The following is a 15,909-nucleotide window of genomic DNA, read 5'->3' as shown; positions in this document are numbered from 1 at the left end:
CAGGAAGAGAATTATGTTAGAAATGCGGATTGTAGTTCACTTACGGCTTACTGAGGACCAATGAAAAGTCAGAACAGACAAAAGCTGAGAAGAGGATAAAAGAGCTACCTCAAAAAACACTAGTTGAAAACATTGTAGATATTTTCTGGCTCAAATCTGGGAATGTACAAAAAGTACGTATTGACTCTTCATCAGTTAGGTTTACTTTGCTCTTAGGTAGAAGGCAATTATTCTATAGCCCTTCGTTGAAGAACCATCATAAATACACATGTTCTGCAAACATCTGAGATCCCAGTGTTCGCAAGGATGACAACATGGGAAACCAGCCCCTAGGTGACAACGAGCCTCGAATGCCACAATACGGCAGTGGGACTGCGCAGTTCCTAAGCATACAGCACAGTGAGAAGTCTTTCCAGAAGAAAAAATGTAATTTCTTGTTTGCAAAGGGGAATACAAGGTACAGATCTATTATGAAAAAGAAGAGTTAAATATACACCCTTTAGAGTAATTAGTATCCAGGCAAAAACTGCTGAGGATCCACCTCATTTATATAACCAAGAAGTTGCCTGGGAAAAGCCAGAATTCAGAACTACCCAAACAGTACTGAACTGGTGAAAGAAACAAGATAGAAAAAGAACTGAAGAGCATGCAAAACTATTGATTTGAATCAAATTGTTTCAATGATAGTACCCAGTTGAGTTTCATTTTAGTGCCTATTACACTTATTAAAATTAAATAAAAAGCACCTTAAAATGACCTCTATATATAATCAATACACATCATTATAGTATTTATATAAAAATGCAATATGCACACAATTTAAGCTTCAAAGAAACTAAGACCTTTTTCTCCATAATCTTCATAATCATCAGAGCTATGATTCTCAAAATCTTCAGGGAAGGTTAACAGTAACTCAGCACATTTCAATTACAGCTGTCTTAATTCAGGGGGTGACACTCAGAATTCTGGAACAAGTGATTAATACTGAGAAGTTACCTCTTTGAGGGGTAAGAGGGACCATTAAAAACATTATTGCTAAGAAACTACTTCCAAAAATCTAATACTACTGATAGATGATAGTGTTGGGTGATTTCTGTCAAGGATGGCCCAGAGACACTGCAGTATAACACTTACTGGCCAAAGGCCTTGATGATACTTGGGAGTAACTTGGGAGTTGAAAGAGATATAATGAGGGAAAGATAGATCCTGTTCTGATGGGTGTGTGTGTGTGTGTGTGTGTGTGTGATAACCTTGTTATAAATGGAAAGTCCCAGTAAGAAAAATGGATATAGCAATTTTCTCTACATCTGGAATTGCTTCAGGAGCCTTTAAAACATATTGGAAAGAGCAATAACAACAAAGGAAGCATTTCGAAATAGAAACGCCACACATGAATCTCACACTCCACCAGCCAAGAGTCTCCAGGACAGTGGACAGTATTCATGAGCATAGAGCTGGTTTGCAAAATCTGCAGACAGGTGCCTCCTTACAACCTCACAAGGAATGTTCACTGGCAAATCTTTGGTCTATACTCTACACTAATGCTAAGTGGAAGAGCACATTCTCCTGCAAAGACCCACGAGTTACGCCTCAAACTATTCTCCCCTTGCGTGCAAGTAATGTCCCTGGACACAAACAGGAGCCAAGTGTGTGAGGACAGAAACGAGGTCTGCTGGGATTCTCACTGGCCTATCCCACTTTCTTCCCCTGCAGATTTGGAAAGAGATGCTGCATCTCGTCTGCTACCAAGGATCATGTCTCGAGGCTACTGCTAGGGCCTAAAAGTTGAGCAAGATTTATACTGTTACAGTCACATGTAGCCACAATTCAACTCCCTTTATTAGAAGTATAATACTTACTTCATATCACAAATGTATAAAAATATGGCAGATAGTGTCATAACGATACTTTCTTTAAATGATTATATTTATAAAACAGACAGATATTTACCATATATATATATTTATATATAGAATAAAATACTCCTGATGCAATATATAAATGTTACTGTTTAGTTTTTATAGAAACTACTGTAGCTGTCCCACTGCTTCACAATGTTCCAAACAGCTCAAAATAACTACATTATAACATAAAAGGTATGATTGTAACAGTACAATATTAATTATAAATAAATGTTACAAATCCTATCAAATATGGAAGTTTAGAAAACAATTTAAGACATACAGTTTATCTGCTAACCCTTCGAAGGGATACTCTTGGATTACAATTAACCCCACATTTAGTCTAGGCAGAAGAAAATACATGGTAAGGGCATCGGTCAACACAAATTTTTCTATCCCTTGCAGTGCCAGGACACATCCTGGCTTCCCAAGTTCAACAGAGATTGCACTAAAGCTGGAATGTAAGGGGGAGAAACGGGCAAGAATTTCTTCTTCCTCCATGGCACACTCTATCCATTCTCACCCAAGACCTGTGGGGAGTGGTGGTCCCTAAGGAACCCCTGTGGCTCTAAGATCCCTGACTAGCATTTGCAGCTGTGAGGAGCCAGGTGGCCCCACACATGCAATATTGCACACACCTTCATAAAGCTGAAAATACTGGCTCACCACTGGCCCAGCCCATTCCCCAGCCCACCCCACCCTTCCCCTCCCACCTGGCTTGCCCACCCTCCCCGCTCCCCCCACCCCGCCAGCACAAGTTACAAGGCTGTCTCTTTTAAATCGTTCAGATTTGGCATTCGTGAGCGATTTGTTCTGTTATAAGGGTGCCCGTTTGGCCCACTCTTGGCACCTAGCTGTTCAGAGTAGGAAGGCCCCTCTGTGGCACTCCTGGTCACAGAGGACACGTGCCAACCAGGATCCATCTGACCTGGCAGCTGGAGGGCTGGCCTGCCCTTTGGTGTGGGCTCCTGTCGGATGTTGCTGCTCCCACCAGAGGCCTGGCTCAGGGGGTGAATCCGAATTTCTGAGAAGGAATTTTTGGCTTGTTGAGCTGTTAAGGGCTGGAAGCGGGGATCTGAGGAAGCCGGGTGATTTGAGGCTGAAGAGAGATGTAACAGCTTGCGCAGTGATTTTAACGGCTGGCTCTGAAAGAGAGGAGGAGAGTACATGTAGGATTTAATTTAGAGTAGACCATAAAGCTGGGAGGAAATGGAGCTCAGATCTGAGATGACAGGATGTAGCCAGGGAGGGCAAGCATGCGGGAGGAGGGACTAGTCCAGTCATATCTGTTCTTTGTGTTTTCTTCAAATAAGATTGTTCTTTAATGTAAAAGCCTAGAAGTCTAGTTATGACATCTAGGGTTGGTATGGCGGCCGATCACAGGCCCAGGCTCCTGTCTGTGTCCTATCTTTACCATGGGTTCTCATGCTTCAACCAGCAGGAAGGAGAACGAACGAAAGAAGGGCGATGCCTCTGCCTTGTGAGAAGACTTCCCTGAAACTCCACATAATGCTTCCCCTTGTATTTCACAGGCCCAAACTTCCTATTTTCCCTTTCTTTTGATATTGCAAAATCCAAATGCTCTTGTTGCACTTTTATGTTTTTATTTTGGGGTGACGGGGCGGGGAGGGTAAGGTTTGGACATTAAAAATGCAAAGCACAGAGAGACAAGTAAAATCTCTAGAGAATCTAAAAGACAATTCATTCACAGGAGGCCTTCAATTCCTAACATGGGCTCACAGCGGCCCTGCCTGCCTGCCTGCCTGATTGCCTGCCCACGGTGTGGCTGCTGGCCAAAGGCCCCACAGGATGCTGCACTGTGGAGGGATACTGGCTTCAAGGCAGAGGCTGGGTCCTGGAAGTGTTCCGCCCCTTACTGGTCAACTATTCTCAGACAATTCCTGAGCCTCAGGCTCCTCAACGGTAAAAGGTGGTTCACTCTCTTCTTCCCCTATCTCTGCCTCGGAGGTATGAGGGTCAATATCAGAAGAGGCATGGAAAACACACAGAAATTCATGGCCAGTCACTACTGCTGGAATCTGCCGCTGAGGCTACAAACCTAGTCCTGAGGGGCTGCTAATCCTTTGAGTGCCATGGCACAAGGGACATGCAAAGGGCTCAACAAAGTTTGAATAAAATGTTGAAGATCTCAAGGAACACAAGATTTGAAGGAACAGGGCACTGAAACCCAAGGTAAATGGCTTGAGAACTGACTCAAGTAGAAATCGTTCCTGGGGAAGTATCCTCCATTGCCATTCCAAAGTTTTTCCAAGAAAGCTTTGTACTCCCCACAGGAGGTAGCACAGTACACTGTGCACTGTAAGTGCGCAGAAGTGTTTTGTTTTTTATTAAATTGGTATGATAACACGATGAGACCCCTGGTGATTTTTACAGCCCTGACCACACATAACTATTGAGTAATTACAACAATCCAGATTTGGCTGGAGATATAAAGTTACTTGAAAAGAGCTTCTTGGCAAAATAAATGGTTTCACAAAGAAGGTTCTAAAGCCCCATATTCCCTTTTTTTTTTTTGAAATTGGGAATAGCACATCAGGCCCTCTTTGGGCCTGTCCGATCAACTTGGATATCTAGTTCTCTCTGCCCCTTCTGACCCCCATCACATATTATGTTAGAAGCATAAAATATAAATGGTTGGGCAAAAAGAATGGCAATCTGGGGAACTCCTGGTCAGCAGCTCTAAGTAAAAGCCTATAATTAAAGGAAGTAAGCAGAAAACCTACAAAAAGCAGACCCCTCTCTCCCCACAATACAGAAATCTGTGCACGTTTACAGGCACAAGTAATCCTACAGCCTCAAAAGCTCATGAGGGTTGTTAGGAATTCAAGTACAGAGGAATAATGGATTTATAAAATGCTGAATATGATCAAAAAACAAGGTAGATTATGTTACTATGTTCATTATGGGATACTGGAAAGATAAATTATTAAAATATTTTCAATCAATATAGTTGTTTAAAGGAGATAAACCTCAGTTACCTGAAAAATCTACTCATTCAGTTTCTGCTTATTTCTCCATTATGCCAGATAAATGCAACTATGTAATACTGTCTAATATGCAGTTCCTAATGCAACTGTTTGCCTGTTTTCTGTCAAAAATAGTATGGATTCTAAAAGTTGAAATATTCTTTCCAGAAAGCTTCTCATATCTGACTCCCAAGGCCCAATTTGTTGTATGTTACCACCTTTAACAAAACCTTAATCTTCCCACCATCTCCATCCATCCTCCCCAACATTTTATGGCACGCCTCACTTACTACCACAAATTATGGTTCTTTATGGATTTTCTCTCTCTCCTGGGCTGTACAGTATTTGTTGGCTGGGACTATGACTTCTCCCAAACACCCCTCTCCCCCAGCCAGATGAAGGCTAATGGAAGCTTGCTTTTTTCCCAATAAGACGTGGGTCACTGAAGCAAGATTCATCCTGACTCCCAAGATGCATCTGGCTATTAATGAGAGTCTGTTTTGGGGAGGTTCTCAGCCTTGTTGTAACACTGAGAGGCTAAGTTTTCTCTACCCTGCCCTGCCCCCGGTACCGAAAGTCACTGCAGAGTTGAAGAGTCAAAGACTTGTCAGGCTCCACTCACTTGGGTCTGTAGATCTGAGATCTTCTCAGGGCGCCACTCCTTTGGTCTGCTGCTTGGAGTGCTAGCAGAGTGAATGGCTTTCTGTAGTGTCAGAAGATCGGGGCCATCAGAATTGGGCACCTAGAGCAAAATATGGACAAGGACTCAAAAAAGCACACTAATAAGCCTAATTAAGATATGCAACCACACCCAAGAGGAGAACCAAACCAAAAAGCAAATCAAACCAAACCAAAATTCAACCAAAAAAAAAAAAATTAAAAAAAATTTTTTTAAAAAAAAGCAAAAAAAATTAAAAAAAAACAATCCAATACAAAGAAACCACAACTCTCCCAATGTTCACAATGCAAGTGATGCTAGTTAAAATCTGCTGCCCTCTTAATAATTTTCCCTGCATTAGGAAAAATTGACAGATATCATGCAGTTTTGTTAAAACCTCAACCCTTAAAACATTCCCATGCTGTTAGTTTTAGTCGCTGTAAGAGAGAGCAGTTAAACTGGGCTGTACCAGGAATTGCTGTCGTATCCTCATTTCACATTGCAGTTAGGTTATGAACCAGTTCAATAAAACAAAACTTTTTTCCTGCTGGGAATATGATCCAAACACTCTATTTGTTGGTGCCAAAGAAGTCTAGTGGGCTTTCAAGGATAGCAAAGTGGGAAAGATTGGTTTGAATCATATTCCCAAACCCCTACCCAGTAAATCTGGGTCTAGTGTTATGATTAGGAAAATGCTGGAAATTTGTGTCCCAAATTCCAATGAATGCAATTGGTCTATTCACCAATTTTGGTGAATGCAGGAGAATAATGCCAAATGCCAAGGAAAAGCCCTGGCTTTAAACTAAGTGACCAGCAAAAGCTAGAGCCAGGCAAGGAAAGAGCAAGTCACCAACTAAGAGAAGCTGCTTTTTCATAGAGCCTGCTAGCTCAATTTGGTCAATTCAACTTGGTTTCAAAAAAACAAACTGCCAATCAAGTGTTAAACTTCGTGAGCCAAATGCAAAGACATTTGTTAATTGTAAATGTTAATCAAATTCTTTATAGGAAATAAAGGATTTTATGAATGCTGTCTGCCAACAATTGGCTGTTTAGACAATCCAAACTAGCTTTTCACTAGTTTGTTTATGCTTCAACCTTAACTGATTCAGAAAATCCAGAATGGCAAAGAATTTACATAGCAGGGAATTTATGGAACTGGCTCAGGTACTTAACTAGCATAAAGAGAATATGACCCCATGAAAAAAAGACATGCTGCTGTCAACAGTAAAACAAGTTTACTGGAGTTTTCAGGGCTACCATACGTAAAAATGGGTACCATGGGCGGAGTGACTACAGGAAGCTTTTTCAAAGAAGAGCTATGCTTTAAATGATTCTTTGAATTAAAAAGAGGAAAGAGGGATTTCTTGATGCTTGGATTCTCCCCGCTGGTGGAATTTGTCTGCAATATAAGATACAAATAAACTAATTGCAAAAAAAAAAAAGGTGCTTTTATTGAAACTACGATCCCTTGGAAGCCCTCAAATTGTTAAATATTAACGGTCGCTGAAAGAATCTGTGCTGTGTATCTAGAGAGGTTCTGTGTCATTTCTCAGCTGGACATGAAGATGTCAATAATGTAAATTCAAGATAAGCACAAACTTCTTCTAATATGTGGTCGTGATCAATACCTACAGTAGGAATGCCCAGAGACCTACATGCATCTACTCACATAAAGCTTACAAAAAATTTAAGAATTTATTTACCATCAGATTATAATAAAGAATTGTGTTTAAGGAGCTACTGATAAACTTCAACCTTTTCCTAATTGCTAGAGAGGACTTCAGCAACTAAAAAAATCCACCTATAATCTACCTATTAGGAAAAGAAAAAGATACCGCAAAGCCTTTCAAACTTGACCAACTCTTGAACCAGAAGAAAACATCACTTGGAAGAGGAATACCACTGCTGTGGGATACTAATGTATAAAAAGCCACTGTTAAGAAATATTTACCCAATGGAAAATATCTGCATATCTGGCACAATTGAGAATACTGGTTTCCAAAGTGAAGAAACAGAAAGTTCAACCTTTAAATTGAAGCATCATCACAAGTTGAGATACTAACTAACTAGGATACAATTACCAAGTTAGTAAAGTCACCATATGCTGTGAGGGCTTATGTAACTCTCTGGATATGTAACTGAAGCCAGATTTTCCCAGGCAGCTTCCAGATTTGCTCGAGTCAAAGCAAGCACCTTTACAATACAGAATTATTTTTTGGCACTATTTTTCCCTGTTTTGGATATCTCAGTTGTCAGAGAACTAGGATGTATACGAAAGTATTCAGACCATCTTTTATGGATGTGTGTATGAAGACATTCAAGTAAAATATCCCATAAATATTTTCCTATTGCAATGATGGGAACCCCAGGGAAGGGTTTAACTTGCACTGCTTGGGAGGTGAGAAGAGGGCTGCCAGAGGCTCTCCACAGAGGTGGCCCATGGCATGGCCTATGCCTGGACTCGCATCATCACTTAGCATATCACTAGAGGAGAACCCACCTCTAGTTCTCCCAACTGATTGTGTGACTTTGGGCAGGTCACAACTTGCCTGGGCTCAGTTCCTATTATAGTGAAATAAAGGGGTTAAACTAGATTTAGGATCTATCTCAGCTTTAAAATGTCTACCTCAGCTTTAAAATGTCATCCTTCTCTACATGCACTGGGCATCAGACTTCCATTTTTTAAAATCTTTTGAAAGGCCACAATGCCTTAAATCTTTCAAAGCTTGTTTTACTTAGTTTCCTTTTGTTGAGTTCTAGAAAGTAACAAAAAATATTAACTTTAATTATATTTACATGCTCATTCAAAGAAGGCAAAATTAACCCAATGTCAGGCTTAGGAGCCTTAGGTCTGGCAGGCTGTACTGAATGCTCTTTGGAAACGTGACTCGAGATTTCAAAGCTCTTACATTTTTTTTCTTTTAATTAAAAAATGCAGAGGTACAATCAATATTTGGTTTGGAAGGCTTAAGGCATTATGGCCTGTGCAGAGATATTCTGCAGTTATTTTACATATCAAAAATGAAACATAAAAACCTAACAAAAAGTTTAAGTGGAGAGGATATTAGAGAATAGTAATTTCCCTATTTACCCTAATCTATACTATTTAAATATCTAAAATTTGAACCAAATCCTGAATAAAGTCGATCAACATGTACATACTCATGCCACAGTGAGCCAGAGCTTTAAGTTTAATGTTGGTCTAAGGCAAACAGACATCAAAATTTAAATCTATACATAAAAAACATCTTCAGTTCCTTGATCCTTACTTACTATTTTCTACCACTTAACCACAATAGCTGTAGACCTGTGGTTAAGAACATAAAGCCCAAAATGAAAATAACAGCAGTCAGGAGGAGGTAGCTGAAGTTAAATGTTTATGATAGATAATAGGCAATGATAATAGTTTTGCTTTACAAGCACTTTAAATACTTTAAGCATATCTAGGTTAAATTAGGTCTATTTGTTCATCCAGTCTAAGTAACAAATACAGTAATATTTTCTATGAACTTTTGGAAGACCCCTCATATTTTGTGTGTGTATGTGTGTGTGCAGATAGAGATACTGTTAAGTCAGAAAACGAAATTGTACTATAATGATTATTATTTAAAACAAACTTTGTTTATTTTATAATGAAATATATAAATTTAACAAACAAGCAAGTGAAAGAATGATGCAAAAGATAATCTAGGAAGGGCTTTGTTAACAATTCTAGAACATCTGTGAGATAAAAATCCTTCAGGTTATTGAATATTTTGCTGCTACAGGCTGAGTATCTCTAATGCAACAATCCAAAATGCTCCAAAATCTGAAACATGAGTATCTACATGACGCTCAAAGGATATGCTCACTGGAGCATTTCGGATTTTGGATTTCTAGATTAGGGATGATCAACTGATAAGTATAATGCAAATATTTCAAGAGGTGAAAAAATTCACAACCCAAAACACTCTGGTCCCAAGCATTTCGGAAAAGAGATATTCAATCTGCACCATCTACCTCATCTTTATTTGCTATTGAGCCATAATCCTAGAGTTTTCAGAATGGAAAGGGCCTCAGAAACATCGAGTCTAATCTACTCATTTTACAGATGAAATTAATGAAGTCCATCTGAACAAGCCATTGTAACTACATCTTCTTCCTCTTGAAATAAATGAGAGTAAATCATGTATGAAGTAAAACCAGAAACAAAACCATTTAAAATGGCTAACCCAACCTTGTCTAGTCTTGAAGGTGTTATAAAGCAAAGGGGGAAGCAGGCCTTACTTGGGTGAAGAACTGTTCCTGCTGCTGTCCCAGAGGCCTGGTTTTTCCACGTTTGGTCACTAGTTAGGAGAATCTCTGCTTGGTCACTAGCCAGCAGAATTGCTGCTCGGGTGGTTCAGGGAAGCAAGGGGAGTGGTCCCTTAGAGCGAGCCCTTTGTTCAGGCAGTGGGCTCCCAGGGGATAAGGGTTTATGTTCCAGCTCACAGTGCAATCACAAGGTAAACATGTTTTCCTACTAAGGCAAGCCCTGAAATGTCAGACGCAATCTGTCCTCTGTGACTATACAGCCCAGAAACGCACTTGTCAACATGGGAATTCTATAACCAGCCAGGAAAGAATAAGGAATGATGGTTATTTATGAATTTCAAAATTTAAACGTAAATCAAAAACATTTCCTAAGTTTTCGCATATCTTTAAACCCCTCAGAGAGAAACAAATCCTGCATCTTCATAGTTTTTATGTGAATATAAATCCACATGGATAAAAAGTTTATTGAGAGAGGCTTAATGTGTTCTCTCTCATCCAAATTAAATTTCTTCTATGCCTGGAGAATCTGTTGACTCTAGAAAAGGCTCTGTGAGAGGAGGATAGTTATCGACACTTTCAGAAAGAGACATATACAGTGTACACATGTCGTCTCAATAGAAAATAATTAATTCTGATTGCCATGTACAAAGTATAAAGTATCCACAGAATAATGCAGAAATGTATGCCATTATATATAGCAATTGGCCATCCACTTACTGTTTGAGATTTCTTCTTTTTCTTTTTCATTGACCTGAAAAAACCTTGCTTCTCCTTCTCCTTGAGTTGTTCAGAATGACTAATATTTTCAGGACTTTTCCTAAATGAGAAGACATTTTTATCATATTGATCTTTCAATCATTCTCTTGCCATTGTGTGACAAATATAATGAAGACTGAACATGCATGACACCAAGTTTGAATAGACATGGAGAATCAAGCACATAGGTAAAGAGCCTCTAAAAAAGCACAGGAGGAACCCAATCTAATCAACCATGGTTAATGATTATCCTTTGGCACAGGCTCTCTCAAATAGTAATTTGAGCATTACTACAAATGATCTGTAACTGTGCTGCAGGACCATTTCCATGCTATTGGAAACCTCAGAATTAGATATTCTGCAAAATACACGGCTTAAAGGATGCCTTTTCTGTACCCTCTAAGGGAGAAGCAAAAAGATTTTTCAATATCCTCATTTCTCTGTTTACCTTTTTAAAACCAGCTCAACAAGTTTACTATTAGTGGCTTGCCAAGATATTGAACATAAAAATCAATGCTGCTACAGAAACATTATAAATAAAAGGAAAAATCGCCCGAAATGGGAACATTCCTATTTATCAAACCTTTTATTTATAAAATTAAATTTTAAAAAGTCAAGAATAAAAAGTAGACCAGATGAATGCTTTAATACAAAACACTCATGAAGAAAAAAGCTCCTAACTGAAAATACTGACATTAAGCTTAATACCACCAACACCAGCAGATATTTTAATAAAATTAGAAAATATTAAAAGACAGGAAACAGGACACCTTGGCATTAACAAGCTGGCTACTTGTACATTAAAAGAGGACCTACATTACTTAATTTAATTACAGAAAAAGCAACTCGACTGGTGTTATTCCTGAAAAATGCACATTTCATGGTTTCTATTTTAAATTTGAACACCTATGTGAGGAAAGCCACTTTCTCAAATAATTGGATTTCTTCTATTAGCTATTCCCTAAAATCAAGAATGGTAGAAATGTTAAAAGTGACAGAGTTAATTCATATTTATGGTTTTAGAATGCCTAACAGTGATAAAGTTACTAGAATACCTAAGAAAATATAAGCAAAGCAGTACCCTGCCTTTATTTGATTAAATATGTGTAAAGGCAGAAAACGTCTATATAAACTATTACAGATCTAAGTGACAGAAACATTATGAAGCTCTTAAAAATAAATCACACCTTCAAAGAATATTCAATAGTAGAAGGAATATTCAAATGACAATATTAAGTGAAAACAGCAGGATTCAAAATTTTCTATATGGGATGAGCCCAACTGTATAAAACAAGGTATACATGTGTACATATATATGCATTTTTTTTTTTTTTTGTCTTTTTCGTGACCGGCACTCAGCCACTGAGTGCACCGGCCATTCCTATATAGGATCCGAACCCGCGGCGGGAGCGTCGCCGCACTCCCAGCGCCGCACTCACCCAAGTGCGCCATGGGCTCGGCCCTATATGCATTTTTTTAAAAGCAGGAAGAAAATAAAAAAAATATTAATTGCTATCATATCTGCATAGTAGGATTATTAACTTATAGTTTCTTCTTTTTAATTTTCAACAACAAACATGAGCTACAGGTATAATAAATAGGTTTTACAAACCATAGAAAATTTATTTTAAAAACCAAGAACTGAAAATCAAAGACAACAAGGGAAGAGACAGAGAAGTAAAAACCATGCCTGCTTGAAGAAGCAATGACCATTTCTTCTAAAGTGGCCTGAAACTTAAAGGGAATACCAGGGAAGTAAAAACAGGTACTGTAAGCCCAAGTGTTCCTGAAACACATTAGGACTTAATTTTAAAAATCACTGAGAGAGTTCCAAGTTCTGAAGTATAAGTTTTGTAATATGACACAGCCAATAAAGTAACTAGCATAGGAACTCAGAATGAAGCATTTACAATTCTGAAAGCTAGAAGACTTGAGACATGATGGAATGGATGAGAATGGAATGGTGAAAAGTTAAAGATTCTTTAAATGCAGTGTTGTACTATTGGGAAAAATACTCATCCCAATGACAGACTGGGCCTAGGCCCTGGGAATTTGGTCAAAGTTTCTTATGACAAGCACTTTTGGGATTAAGGAGATAAAACCCTTCTGCATGGGGCCTAAAGACAGACTGCCCTAAGCTAACTCCAAGCCACAGCATTCAGTCACGTGAGGGTGTTAGGGAACATAGAACAGTGTAGTTCACTGGAATCACAAAAGCATGACTCTTCAGATTGAAAGGAACCTCAGAGAGCATCTAGTCTAACCAGCAATACTATTTTTAATGTTTTGTAACTTTCAGAAGTTAAAAAATTACATGCTTATGCTACAGCTAATGCCCTTGCATGGTGGTATCTACATATAACCTAGAAGCACAACAGAATATTCAGATTAACAGGCAGAAGTTTTTGGCAACCAGAGTGAAAGTCTAACAAAATACCAAAAGTGCGTGGAGGTAAGAGTGTTTTCTGTCAATGTAGCAACTCTTTAAAGGGACATGCTTATCATGAGTGCCATCTCAGAACGAGCACAGCATTGCAGGAGAACGTTCCTGTGGGCATGAGAGGAGACAGAGGCTGTAGACACCAGGCTTAGGTGGAAGTGGGATTTTGCATGGGAGAGGAGTCCATCCAGGATGAAATAGAGTAAGATGAAAGTGAGAGGCTGGGGCAGGAGGAGGAGCAAGAAAAACAGCTTGGTGTTTGCAGTTTGGCTGTTGCAGTGTTGGGTACCCCAAACACAGGGAAGATGCGTCAAAGATCCTCTGCAAGGTCTCTTCAGAGGTGCTGGGTAAACTAGAGCCCAGGAGGGGAAGGAGGAATGATGAGGAAACCATTTTCAAGCTGAAGCTGAGCGGATGTGGTAGGGCTAAGATCCAGGCAGGGAAAGATCTCAGAGGCCAAAAGGAAAAATAAAATAAATTCCTTTTGGTGGTAACAACTAGTGGTGGAGCATGTGTATGTTTGCTTCACAAAAGGCAGAGAAGGAAGTCAGAGAGAAGAAGACAGGGAGACACAGAGAAAGAAAAAACAAAGCAAGGGAGAAGCTACACAGAAACATACATATCCAGAGGAGGAACAGAGAAACTGGGGGAGAAAAGCCCGAGAGAGAGATGGAGAGACGCAGAGAGGCTGCCTGGCACACGGGCACTTGAAAAGCTGTGTGCTGTATAAAGGAATAACGAATGAGCCTTGAACATGGACGACTGGCCCTGAGCCAAATGGGTGAGAGTGTGGCCAGTCATTTCCCTCATCTGCGCATTCTGGTCCCTGCGACTCCCCCTGGTCCCGGCAGCAGCTTTGTGCTGAGTGGGCTGAAGAGGGGCAGTGCAGGAGAAGCCTAAGTGTGGGGTTCACATAAGTCTCGTGGATAGAAGTTTGAGTAGGATCACCCACCCAGTCACCTGGCTCATTATCCCATCCAAACTGCACGAGAGGAGGGGGATGGGACCAAAACAGGCGCCTTTCTGCACAGTCATGGGACTCGGACGTTTTCTAATGTGACAGCTATTTCCATGAGGGATCAAGAGGAAAGAGAATTCCAAAGACTCACCTACATGAAGGAAGGATTAAAGCTGACTTCATCAAAGTCAACCAATATTTACTGAGTACTTTCTATGTGCCAAACCCTGTGTTAGGTGTTGAAGATACAGAGAGAAAGAGAACAAGGAGTCTGACTGCACTCAAGCTGCTCACAGACTCATGGGGGCGCGGACGACACACGACAGCCAGAGATTTGACAGCTAGGGAATGAGGACGCGACAGGGTCACACTTAGGGGGCTCTAGTGCAATCCCTCTGGCAGCAGTGTGGAAGGTAAGTTGGAGAGGTGAAGGGCATTCCTCTGTGCCACTTTCCCTGCCACCTCCCCTCCCCTGGCACTGTGTCTGGGGTGGTCAGCTCGTGTGTGAGAAGAGAAAGTGAGTGAAAAGTTCTGCAGGAGTAATTCTGAGTTATGGTGACAAGCAATACTGGACACCAACATATTCATAACTTTATAAGAAAAAAATGGGGATTACGCAAGTTACAGCAATTCTTTATCTTAACTAGTGGGATTTCTCATTAATTTGGCTTACTGTTTAAGTGTCAATTTCTAACCCAATTTTGACGGCAGTCTTTCTAAATGTATTTATATACTTTGATGTCTTTTCAAGCAAAGTGAGAGCTGCCTATTTCATAAATATACACTCTACGTGGATATCTATGATCTGTATGATTTTCCCACTGGGGGCCTGAGAAAAGAGAGAAACACATGCTTCTCTCCACAGCTACTGCTTGGGATCATTCCCCCTCCGCACTGTATTATTACCTGGAACATTTCTTAGCCTGATAACCTCAGTGCTAACTGCCAAAACTGGACATAGAAGAAATGGGGTCCGAGTGAGGGTCGAGGTATTATCTTATTAGTGAAGATGATGGAGCTGATGGCATTAACTCTTCTTTTCTTGTTCTGAGATATTTTGACCTATCTCCCAGTTCTTAAGTGGGTTCTAGATAGCAGAGATGGCCAGCATAACAGCTCTGGATATTACACTACATTGTCTATTCATCACTTTAAAATATGACATTGTAGCTTGATTTCTCCATTGCAAGAAATGTGTGCACTGTACAAATATCTTCCTCCCAAAAGAAACTTAAAGTACTAATATCAAGGAGAAATAGACTGCCCTTAGGTAAGTGATAATTTAGGAACAGCAATTCTCTACGTTACCATAACAAGTCTCTTTTATGTTTTTGTAACAGCTACCAAATGTGCATTTCTCTCAAATATAAAGAATATGGTGAACCAATCAGAGATCATGTTAAAGAAAAAATATCAAGATGAGTCAAGTTTAATTAATGACTAACACTAAGTTATACATGCTGCATGAAGAAGTGTTACAGCAGCATTACCCTGAGGGGTAGTGAGAGCAAAAGAGCCACTTCATCACTGATAATTCTGGAACTCTCTCAAGGCTCGTAACAGCAATACTAGAGTAGGGATGACCTGATGAAGACATGGCCAAAGTTCAATGGCCCAATTGTGCCTCTGATTTGGTTTAAAGCAACTGTTTTCAGGTTTCTACACATATCCATGTCTGAACCAGTTCTACTGAAACTGACCATCAAAAAGACAGAAACAGCACCTTACTTACTGCCTATTTTACATTTGGATTCAGTTTTTATCTGATTTACCTAAGTTTCGTAGGACTATGGTAATCTGTACTTGATGTTCTTTTAAACCATCACCACTTCATTACGCAATGACTATAAGAAAACCAATTCCTTCTGTTCTTCTGTGTTCTCACAATTTAGACACTATTCTCATGGCTTTTCAAA

At 39.7% G+C, this 15,909-nt stretch overlaps 1 protein-coding gene across 1 annotated transcript in view; it reads right to left on the bottom strand.

Moving 5' to 3' along the window:
• Positions 1–2,659: 2,659 nt before the first annotated feature.
• CDKL5 (cyclin dependent kinase like 5) overlaps positions 2,660–15,909 on the bottom strand; it is a 110,784-nt gene continuing 97,534 nt past the window's right edge. The window contains exons 15-17 of the mRNA XM_063084019.1: positions 10,557–10,656; positions 5,511–5,630; positions 2,660–3,046 (exon numbers count right to left, since the gene is read on the bottom strand). Coding sequence (XP_062940089.1) covers positions 2,660–3,046; positions 5,511–5,630; positions 10,557–10,656 — 607 coding nt within the window. The remainder of the gene's footprint in view (positions 3,047–5,510; positions 5,631–10,556; positions 10,657–15,909) is intronic.

This window comes from Cynocephalus volans, chromosome X, assembly GCF_027409185.1.
Source record: "Cynocephalus volans isolate mCynVol1 chromosome X, mCynVol1.pri, whole genome shotgun sequence".
NCBI classification, from domain to species: domain Eukaryota; kingdom Metazoa; phylum Chordata; class Mammalia; order Dermoptera; family Cynocephalidae; genus Cynocephalus; species Cynocephalus volans.
This window is presented reverse-complemented; position numbering and strand designations above follow the sequence as displayed.